The sequence below is a fragment of the Capra hircus genome, chromosome 13 (assembly GCF_001704415.2).
Source record: "Capra hircus breed San Clemente chromosome 13, ASM170441v1, whole genome shotgun sequence".
Taxonomy (NCBI): domain Eukaryota; kingdom Metazoa; phylum Chordata; class Mammalia; order Artiodactyla; family Bovidae; genus Capra; species Capra hircus.
Genome location: NC_030820.1, coordinates 62,360,141 through 62,371,128, shown reverse-complemented (window position 1 = coordinate 62,371,128; position 10,988 = coordinate 62,360,141). Strand labels below are relative to the sequence as shown.

The window sequence follows — 10,988 nt, the reverse complement described above, 5'->3', positions numbered from 1 at the left end:
GGACTGCAGGATTCACAAACAGTTTATTTATTGTAGTGAGGGACAGACTGCAGCGCTGGCTCCCACACTCGCACTGAGACACAGCATTCCGTGGAGGGCCGCAGTGCAAGTCTTCACTGGGAGAGAGGAAAGTGGGCTGAGGTTCTAAGAGGAGGCTGCGGTGACCACAAGGGCGTCCTGGAATTGGAGGAGAAAAGTCAAAAAAGTTTTAAAAATTTTATTTGACTGCAGCAGGTCTTAGTTGTGGCCTGTGGGATCTAGTTCCCTAACCAGGGATTGAACCTGTGCCCCCTACATTGGGAGCATGGAGGCCTAGCCACTGAATAGCCAGGGAAGTCCCCTCAAAACATGTTTTAACATCCTGCCCTGTTGTGGCTTATGGTGGTTTGTCCTCCGCCAGGTGGCTGCTAACACTGGGAGTCAGGACCCTGTACTCATAAAGGGTTCTTGGAAGGGTCAGGGTAGGAGGGTCTGTGTGTGACAAGTGACACCACGCAGGGGTCTGGGGCATGGATGAAGTAGCCGGCTGCACAGTCTGGGATTATATAGGACAAGTGTCTCCACCCCAGCAGATCACCAAATCTCGCAAGAAGTTTCGTCAAGTGTAGATTCCTGACTGTATCCATTGGGTCTTAGGCAGCTAACATTTTTAACAACACTCTGATTTTTAGGGGGAAACTAAGTGTGATATGAGGAATGGAACCTATTAAATTCTCCCCAAAACTTCTACTATGATAATTTTCAAATATGTAGCAAGTTGAAAAAGTTTTATGCTGAATATTTGTATATACTCATCACCTAGGTTCTACCATTAACTTTTTTTAAACCATACTTGTTTTATCTCAGATCTATCCATTTATTCATTAAAACATAAGACTGTAAACAGGGTATCAGTGTGATGCTAGTCCTAAACAAAGGAATAGAGCAAAACAGGATATTTGGAGAAAACATGAAAAAAAAAAAAAAGTGAAATGATGCCTTTCCAACCCAAGCTGCCAGCGATGAATTATGGTTTGCAACTTGATTTAAAAAAAAAAAAAAAAAGAAGAGAAAGTTGCTAAATGCCCCCTAATAAGAGATGCATGAAATACACTAAGCTCTAGCCACCCAGTTATATGGATACCAGTTATCCATCCAACATGAGTTAAGTGCAGCACATGTCTTAGATAAACTGCTTGTGTGATAATTGAATCGTTTTATGTAACAGTTCACTAGTGCATGACCTGTGTATTCAGACATCCCTGGCTAGAAATAGGCAGAGCTGGATTTGAACCAGTTCTTTGGTTCCTGAGTCTAGACTTAGCCTCTTTTGTTATCATGCACATTATGTGGTCATACTTCTCCATCAAAGCCAGCTGAAGTATGGACAGATTTTGAAGGTGGGCAGCTGAAAATGAGTCAAATGTCAGCATGTCTTTGGAGCCAGTTAACAAAGCCTCTTTCCTTTCCCCCCGCCTGAATGACAGGTGGGATGGAAAAGGCTGGAGGCGCATGACCCCCGACTAGGACAGTCACCCTCTTCCACTTATAGACTAGGACACAAGGCTGTGAGAGAAGGGACTCGCCCAATGTCCCCATAAGTGACCCGAGGAGCTAGGATTGAATGCAGCCCCCATCTCCCATCCCAGGGCTCTCCCTCTGACTGTGCCCTCCCCGGGGGAGGGTGTTTAACTCCACTCACCTCGGTCAGAGACAACGAAACCGACTTAAATCCCAAGTCTTTCACCATTGACACTGGGATCCCAGATCTTAATTTGCCTGAAATCACAAACGTGGTCAGAGACTCGTGAGCTGGTGGTGGGGTTGGGTAGCTGTCAGTGGGCTCACAGTTCCTGCACGTGGCATGCTTGATTCAGACTTCTGCCTCTGCTTCCTGTTCTCTGGCCTTGGCATCCACCCTGCCTCATCTCCCCATTCTTTGCCTCCAGCCCCAGCTTCTGGCTGTTCCAAAGGGCACCCTCACATCCTTTCACATTCCTGCTCAAGAACCATCAGGGGCTCCCATCACCCACAGCAGAGGGGCTTATACTTGAGATTTCTCGCTCTAATAAAACAAGGACATGAAAGAAGCTGGGTGGACCTAGGTTACCAGTTCACCCACCCCCATGACCTGAGGTTCAGTAAGAATAATCCCCTCTTTTCTCTTGGCTTCCTTCACTAGTGACACAAATAGCAATCCAGCTACAGCCAACAACAGCAAGAACTGTTGACACTGGCTGTGTCAGGTGCCCCCTCTCTTCTCTGTAAAAACCTCTTCTTTATGCCTCTGAGGAAGGTGTTGCTCTTTCCCCATTTTACAGATGGAGAAACTGAGGCTGAGGATGATAAGGTAGTTTGTTCAAGGCCAGGCAGCCAGCAGAAGAAGAATCAGCACCAGAGCCCAGGTGTATCGTAAGTCCATTGAGCATGCTCTGGTTGTCTATTTCCACTCCTGTCTCTCTCCTGCTGTTAGCCCGTGAGCCCGGGACATTTCCTGCACCCTCTGTGGGTGCCCAAGTTCTGGCATGAGTGAGCAAACTGGGCTGGGGTGTTGGAGATGGGAGAGCTCATTTCCAGCTGGATGACCCAGAAGGCTTCCTGGAGGAGGCAGAATTAGAACAAGGCTCTGAGGATAGCTGGAAAATAAATGAAAGGGGCCCCACATGGAGGCACAGGCAGGAGAGGGTAAAGCGCCTGCCCTCAATGTCCTGGGGAGCAGGGAACAGACAGCAAAGGGACGCACCATTCTCGTTTGGCAGCAGGATGGAGGTGAGGATCTCCGTGGTGATGTTGTTCAGAAGTTTAGGCTGTGAAAGAGAAACGGCCCCGTCACCCTGGCTGAGAGTCTGTAAGTCCTCTCAGCCATTCCTCAGATGGGCATGGCCCTGCCCTGTGGTGAGGGCAGCAGGTGAAGATGCTGAATCTCAGGTTCCCTGCTGGTCGGAGTTGCAAGGGTTCAAGGATCAGACATACCGTGGGGGGAGCAAACCAGCTGGCCCCAGATCGGGCAGGTGGGGAGACTGGGGTGCATTCTGGGGTGCACATCTGGCCCCCAGTCTCTAGGGCCCCACTGCTCTGTTCCAGCAGATTTCTCCAAAGGAATTTCATCCTGTTTCCTGAGTTTCTGACTTCTCAAAGGAAGCCAGAAGTCCCGATTTTCATGTGGAAACCACCCCGCTTAAAATATTTAAAAAAGAATTAAGAGGCAAAACAAAATGGTGGAAAAATATGCCTCCCCCACCCAAACAAAGAAACAAATACCCCACCATGGCAGAAGAGAGGATTCAGCCAATTTGAGATCTCTGATTCATTCTGACTCTTCAGGGCAACTCAGGATTCAGGGGAAGGGTCTGCCCAGGGTCACTGAGATGAGTCTATATGAGCAAAATGTGTTACAAAATAGATTTGTTTTCTAATTTATGGTCAAAACTTTACAGAAAGTAAGTCTGTGTGTATCTGTGTGTTCGTGAATGTGTAGACTCTCAGCTGTATCTGGCATACAGTAGGTGCTCCGTAAACACCTGAGCCAGGAAGTTGGACTTTGTGGCTGAGTTCGGGGAGGGTGGCCTGCTCACCATGGAGCTGCCTGTGGGGACCTAATTCAAAGCCATTTCTAGGCAATGTCTCCTTTTGCGATGGATCATTCTGGGCCATCTCCTGCATCCCCAGGGAAAATCTGTTCATACTCACGTTGAACAGGCCGATGTCTGAGTTCATCAGATGGATCCGATCAGCTCTGCAAGAGAAGATGCCCATGAGGTTGGTCCTTTGGAGTCACATCTATCCACCCATCCATCCATTCATTTCACAACTATTTACTGAGCACCTACTATGCACCAGACACGGCACAGGCTCTGGATACAGCAGGGACCCACATGAAATCCTTGCTTCATGAGCTTATATTGTAATGCCCTCATACACTGGAATGAGCTTACATTGTAATGTGCAGGGGAAGTGGGGGAGATAGCAAACACATGGTTGCCCCAAAAGCAGGCAGAAGGATCACCCCCAGGAGTGAGGACCATGGTAAATGGAGGAGACCATCCGGGCAAGGTGGCCTTTCCCTTTCTGCCCATCCCCAAGCAGCCTTCACGTGACACTCACACCCCAGAGGTTCAAGACCCTGGGTGTTTAAAGAAAGCAGTAGTCACCAGGCAGACTCATTTCCATCGCCAGAACCTTCTCAGTAATTTTTGTATTTACCTGATTTCATTAAAGCTGAGCACAAGTAGGCAATCTTCGATGTAAAACTGAACGTCCGAGGAGGCTTCCTGCAACAAGAGAGAGAAACCCAGGACCCATTTAGAGGATTTTTGTCAGGGGTTGGGTGTGGGGCTCTGCATGGAAGCTCTGGGGTCAAGCTGACATGGTCTGAATCTCAGCTGTTGGCTGTGACCTTGGGAAAGGGTCTGACCTCTGTGGGCCTCAGATTCCTTCTCTACGGGTACAGGGCTGGTACCTGTACCCATGCCCCAGTGAAAAGGTTGCACATAGGCCTGCTGATGAGGACAATGATGACAGTAGCCAACATCCACGGGAGCCCTCCTGTGTGTCAGATGGTGTTTTATGAGCTTTATCTGACTATCTCCTTTGATCCTCATGACTCTGTGAAATAAGTCCCATTATTATCCCATTGTAGAGGTGTGTAAACTGAGGGACAGGCTGGATGGTGACTGTTATTATTATTGCAAAAGTCAGAAGCTAAGCCAGCCTCAAACACAGGTAGATACATCCAGTATCTTGACCCTTAGACTCAGGGGAGCTGAGTACCCGGCTCCAGGGCAGCTGCACCCAGAGAACAGACTTCTCTGGCAGGCCTGGGCTTGGAGGTCTTTTCTAAATTTTTGATTTTTTTTTTAGGCTATGCCGAGTGGAATGCTTTTGAACTGTGGTGCTTGAGAAGATCTTGGGAGTCCCTTGGACAGCAAGGAGATCAAGCTAGTCAATTCTAAAGAAAATCAACCTTGAATATTCATTGGAAGGACTGATTCTGAAGCTGAAGTTCCAACACTTTGGCCACTTGATGTGAAGAGCTGACTCATTGGAAAAGGCCCTGACAATGGGAAAGATTGAGGGCAGGAGGAGAAGTGGGTGGCAGAGATGGTTGGATGGCGCCACTGACTCAATGCACATGAGTTTGAACAAACTCCGGGAGGTAGTGAAAGATAGGGAAGCCTGGCATGCTGTAGTCCATGGGGTGGCAACGATTGAGCGACTGAACAACGTATGTGGAATGTGGGTCTTAGTTCCCTGACCAAGGATGGTGGCCTTTGAAAAGTGCCTGCTATTGGCCACGGAAGGGAAGTCCCCAGGGAGTGTGGCTGGCTGGGGTCGGTCCCCTCTCCCTGCTTGGCGGGGGATCAGGGTATCCCCACACCCCCATGGGAAGCCAGGGCACCATGCACCCTGTAATTGTGTGAATGGTGCCCACTGACAAGGTGTATGGACAGCTTGCACAGGGCCTGCAGCCACCCTCCTGTAAGGAGAGGGTAATGTTGGCCTTTGACAACCAGATGCTGTCCAGACTCCTTGGCTAGGCATGGAAGGCCTTGCTTATCCAGGGCCCAACCATGGGTCTTGCCTCGTCTCTTCCTTCTCCTTGCCCTCTGTAGGATGCAGTTGGTGCCCCACTCAGATCCCCCTTTTTTGGGTGGGGCACCTATTCCTCAGCTGCTGAGTGTCACGGCTGCTAACAGTTCCCAGCCGTTCCCTGGTCTGGGGAACTGCCTTTGCTGGATCGACCTTGCTGGGAGGCTATGTTCTTTCTACCTTGGGGGCAGTTAGTGACCAATAACTGACAGTCAAGGGCATGCAAGAGGCTGGCCTTCCTGTTTCAGCCTGGGCTCAACCCCGTGGTGCCACCATGCTCCAGAGCTCGCTGTGGGATGAAGCAGAAACCAGCTTCCAGCTGAAGCCACATCCTTGCTCGGTCCTTCTCTTGGGAGCTCTCCCCCAGTACAGCACTTTTCTAAGGGTTTTTGTCTTGGGCCTGTTTCTAGCGGTCCTACCTAAGATATCTTCTACTAGGCCTGTCCTTTGATGAGCCACCCCGAGATCTTTATCCACAGAGTCCTTCTAAATGGAAGCTCTGAGATCTGACCTGCTTTCGTTACTGAGGAAAGCAATTCAGAACTTACTTGCAGATGACTTCGTTCTGTTTATCCTTTGGAAGAGGAAGAAGAATTATCCCCTTTCCTTCTAGGCCTGTGGTTTGGATAGAGCCAACCTCAATCTCCCAATTTGGGATGTGTGTGTGTGTGTGTGTGTGTGTGTGTGTGTGTGTGTATGTGTGTGTGTCCCAGCTCAGAAAATTTACATATTTCATTTTTCTGGTCACGCTGATTGGTTCATGAGTGAGCATCTGACCCTAAGTCATCCAATGAGAGTCAGCTTTGGAACTTTTGCTGGAACTACTGGGAAAGAGAAGCTTTTCCACTGAGGTTGCCAAGCTGATAGGTTATAAGCCTGATGTGGCTTAGGGGCACTTCCAAGAAAGGACAAACTGCCTGAGGATGAAGGCAGCACAAAGAAAAACAAGGCTGCCAGATGGGAAGAGAGAAGAATGAAGATGACATTGTTTGAATACCTGATGTAGCTATTCTGGAAACCAGCACTGACCTGGACTTTTCAGGTATATGAGCTAAAGCAGTTCTTTTTGTGCATGTGAATTAAATGTCTGCCCAAAGATTCTGACTAATTAAGAGTTGAGCCCCCAAAGCCCCTGATTCTTGGTTCAAAATTCCCTTCCCCTAGCTCCGCGAGGTAACAAGAGTGGCGGAAAGGTTTAGCAAAGCAAGAGGGGGTGAACAAGAGCAGTGAACAGGGGGATTCCCAAGGTTGCTGCCAACATCTCAGGCAACCGAACTCACGATGCCCAGGGTGAAGAGGGGGCGGCTGTCTTTATCGGTGGCGAATATTTCCAGCACGATCAGTTGGACCACCTTGGCATTGCCCTGGTCCAGAATGAGCGTCGGGGTCGTCTGACTCAGGATCTTCACCATCTGTGTGGGCCCCAGCTGCTCTGCTGCCTGGAAGGACATCAGACCCATATGATGCCTCCCAAGTGCCTCCCCACAGTCCACGAGCCCCATGTGGTCCGTGAGCCCTGGCCGCTGCCCACCTTCCTGGCCTCCCCCATTCCTCTCTGCGCCTCCTCGGATCCTGGAATAAATTGTTGTCTGCATGTCTCACAGTCTTCGGTTTGGCCTCTCCCTCCGTCCAGAATGTTTTCCTTCAGGGGAGCCCTCCCTCATCTCCCAGGCTGGTTCAGATACCCTGGCCGTTCTGCTATAACCCCTAGAATCTGTCTGTCCTTTGTCACCACTAACTGTCCTGTTAGAGTGAAACCTCCATGAGGACAGGGAGCAGTGTGTTACAGTCACCAGTGCTGGGGGGACAGAGTGGTCCCACACTTCCCTCCCTCCCCAGACGCCAGCGGACAGACCACAGTAAACACCCTCCAGGTTGCAGATGGCAAATGGACCAACCGTTTCGTCGATCACCTTGATGCTTGACTTCAGCTGGCGGGCTACCTCAGGAAGCTGAGGAAGAGAGGAGGTCAGAGCTGGTCAGCTGGTGGGGAGAGGGGAGACACACCTGCAGCAGTCCTGCTGCCAGGATCCCCCCAAACCCTAGAGAAGCTGGGAGAGGCTGGTGGCCCAGTGCACGTGTCTGCCCCTGATGGGAAACAGCCTCTATGTCAGTGGCTGTGGGAAATGAAGTCCCAGCCAGCCTGGATGTTTGCTGTGGATTGGTGGTGCCTGTGGGTCTGCGGGCAGCTTCCTGTTCTCAGAGGACACAGAGAAGCAACCCAGTTCTTACTAGAGCTGTGAATGTGGTTGCTGGTGACCACACCCACTTCCCTGTCTTTCCAGCCTCTCGCCCTGACTTCTAATCCCCCGAGAGCTTGGTGATCTGTCAGCTGACTTAAAGTCCTGCCCTGCTCCCCTATCTTTGGGCCAACCCTGCCCTTTTCTGGGCCCCATCAGTGACCTGGAGGAGATGGCACACCCCAGTGGACTGGCGGTGGTTTTCTGTTGTGCTGGGTTAATAAGGATTCCGAGGCTGTGACAGAATCCAGGCTCAACAGGCAGGAGGGCCCTGGGAGATGAGCGGTGTCTGCCGTGGGCCCTGCTGTGGACGGCAGCAGTGCATCGCCGTCCCCGGGCCAGTCAATATCTAGGGTGCCCTTTGGACAGGACTGTTCTCTGCTAGAGGAAGCAGGTCTTTCCGGCTCCAGGAAGGCAGAACTAGGACTGGTGCTGGATGTTACAGGAGGTTTTCAGCTTTCTAGTTGTATTATGTCAGAGGCAGGCTCTGTTCAAGGAAGGAGCAAGCTCTCCATTGCTGCAAGTATGTAAATCGATCCTGAAAGGAGGTTCCTGCTTTGGGGGGTGGGGTCCTTACGCCCTCTTTGATTCAGGAAATCCCCCTGAGGCAGCAGAGCTGGCTTCAGGCTCTGTTCCATGCTGAGACTTACCACAGAGTCCAACAGGACTGTGAGTTTTCCCGAATGGAGCAAGGCAGCTATGATGGCGACCACCACATCCTTCCTCACGGTGAGCCTGAAGGGGGTCTGGTTCAGGGTGGGCAGATTCAGGGAATCCCCAACATCATTGAACAGCTTAGTCACCTTTCCTTCCGAGTTGAACAACCTGGCCTGCAGAGACACAGAGCAGAGAGAGCTTAAGCTCCACAGTGTATCTAGTAATAACCTAGAAGGAAATGACACCCTCCAGCCTGTTTCTCTTTTTGCAGTTGCCACCAGGAAGCTTAGCCTGGCAGTCAGTGCCTTGCTGTAGATGAAGAGCTATCTCAGCTACTTAGCAACACCTACTCCATCTGCACCCCTCAGGTAATCTCCAGTTAAAAAAAAATCTAGATGTCTCGTTTGGTACTTAGGTTTCAACTTTTCAGACACCCCAGAAACCCTTTAGAGGAAGAGAAAATTCAAGACTGCAGCAGAATGGATGGGAATGTTTGATGCTGCAGTTTTCCAGGGGTCCATGAAAACGGGTCTGAGGTTCACGCTGCCTTTCTTGGGCTGGTCCCAGAGGGTGTCCGGCCCCTGTGTGGTGGGTGGCTCCATATTTTAGAAAGAACTGATGGTTATTGGGCGCCTCCTGCCTGCCGGGCCCCATGTACTATCGTTTTCCTCCTCTATTTAGTGACTGTGTTATTACATTTTACAAAAGAATTTGAGGATCAGAGAGTTGAAGAAGCTTATCCCAAGTCCACACAGCCAGAAAGTTTTGGAGCTGGAAGAGAAATTTAGATCTGTGTGATCCTCCATAATGTGTCTGCATCCTGGGCTCTTATTCAGAATCACCAGATATTTGAGGACTGTCAGGTGCTTGCCTGAGAGAAAGACCAAGAGTCCCTCCCACTCTGGCCCCTGATGGTGGAAAGCAAGGTTGGAGGAGTTTGGGTCATTGGGGTCAATATTCAGTGTATGGCCCGTACATTCCCCTTGCTGACTATTCTTTTTTTTGCCAGAACGGTTTACATGGGACGTGGTCAGCTTGTTGAGACTTTTCTAAGTCTGCCTCTGTGTACTGTGACCCGTGTTTTCTCACCTGAAGCAGACCAGTGGTCTCCGACTACCAGTGGTCTCCGACTACCAGTGGTCAGAGAAGGGAAGGAATGTTCCCACTTTCCCCTGGAGGTCCCATGACACTCACCCCCAGGATGAGATGGACAACACCGTGGTCGATGACAGGAGAAATAAAATCAAGCTTCAGGTGCTCAGAGTTGAGAGGCATGGGCACTGCTCAGGGAGAAGAAAATTCTGTGAGGGTGGAGGGCAGTATTGGATGCCTTGGTGGGAAGTTGCTTTTGGCTGAAGCACCATTTTTGCACAGGGTGAGGGGGGGCGTGTGTAGGGGTAGGGGCAGGAGTCATGATGATGTTGATAAGGACAATGATAAATATGATGAGATACTGGCTGACACTTATCAAACACCCGGTAATGCATTAAATTATGCACATGTTAGCTCATGGAATCCTCACAATAACCTTAGGTCCTGCTATTACCCTCATTTCACAGATAGAGAAACCAAGGCTCAGAAAAGTGACATGACTTGCTCAAGGGCATACTGTAAAAGGATCTGAACCCAGTTGGTCCTGTGTCAACATTTTGGTTTGGAACAAAACTGACCTATTGTTTATACCTCTTCATCTCCCCCACCAGTCTGATCTGTACCCCCAACCCTGGCAGGGTCTGGGTCTGTCCTAGGGATCCCTTGCGTCCTCCTCGGGATTCCCCACTTGGCCACCAGGTGGCAGTGGCGTCTCATCTGCCCTAGCTGTTGGGTGGAGAATAGAGACCAGGGAGGGATGTGGGAAGTTCGTTCCTTGGTCTGCTTGCTTCTGGGAGAGCCTGTGGAGTCTGGGGAGTCTGGGGAACCCTCCCGCTCTGCCCATAGGGAACAGAGGAGCTGGAGAGACTTGGGGTTCTTGCCCTAGTAGCTTTGGCTAGCCTCTTCCCGCCTCTGAACCTCAGTTTCCTCATCTTAAAATGGGGAAAGTGAAAGTGAAAGTGAATGTCGCTCAGTTCTGCCCGACTCTTTGTGACCCCATGGACTATACAGTCTCTGGAATTCTCCACACCAAAAATGGGAGGCAGTAGTATACTTGCCTTGTAGATTGTACAGGACTGACACCTAGCAAAATCAGCTCACTCAGATCTGAATGAACCAGACTTGAAACTTACAGAATTGAGTTTAAGCCTTCCCCTATCACTAATTCCTCCTGTGAACTTGGACAAATGATTTTATTTCTGAGTTTCCTTATCTGTTAAGTGGAATAATGATCACTACTTCATGGAGTTGTCTGAGGAGTCAGTGAAGCAGTGTAAAAAAAATACTCAGCCCAAGGACTTGGCCCAAAGTGGGTGCTCTATAGATGCTGAAAACCTATTGATTCCATTCTCCTCTTCCCAATCCTCTCTGGTGGCTCTTTGAATGGGCCTCTTCAGATCTCCAAAGATTAGATGGTAGTGTTTTCTTCTC

At 50.0% G+C, this 10,988-nt stretch overlaps 1 protein-coding gene across 2 annotated transcripts in view; it reads right to left on the bottom strand.

Moving 5' to 3' along the window:
- The window catches only part of BPIFB1 (BPI fold containing family B member 1), a 40,276-nt gene continuing 29,288 nt past the window's right edge, over positions 1 to 10,988 (bottom strand). For both annotated transcript variants that reach the window (XM_018057721.1, XM_013968963.2), the window contains exons 8-16: positions 9,660 to 9,745; positions 8,459 to 8,638; positions 7,467 to 7,520; positions 6,849 to 7,007; positions 4,183 to 4,250; positions 3,670 to 3,715; positions 2,723 to 2,786; positions 1,682 to 1,758; positions 1 to 177 (exon numbers count right to left, since the gene is read on the bottom strand). In XM_018057721.1, the coding sequence (XP_017913210.1) occupies positions 145 to 177; positions 1,682 to 1,758; positions 2,723 to 2,786; positions 3,670 to 3,715; positions 4,183 to 4,250; positions 6,849 to 7,007; positions 7,467 to 7,520; positions 8,459 to 8,638; positions 9,660 to 9,745 (767 nt within the window). In that variant the 3' untranslated portion in view covers positions 1 to 144. The remainder of the gene's footprint in view (positions 178 to 1,681; positions 1,759 to 2,722; positions 2,787 to 3,669; positions 3,716 to 4,182; positions 4,251 to 6,848; positions 7,008 to 7,466; positions 7,521 to 8,458; positions 8,639 to 9,659; positions 9,746 to 10,988) is intronic.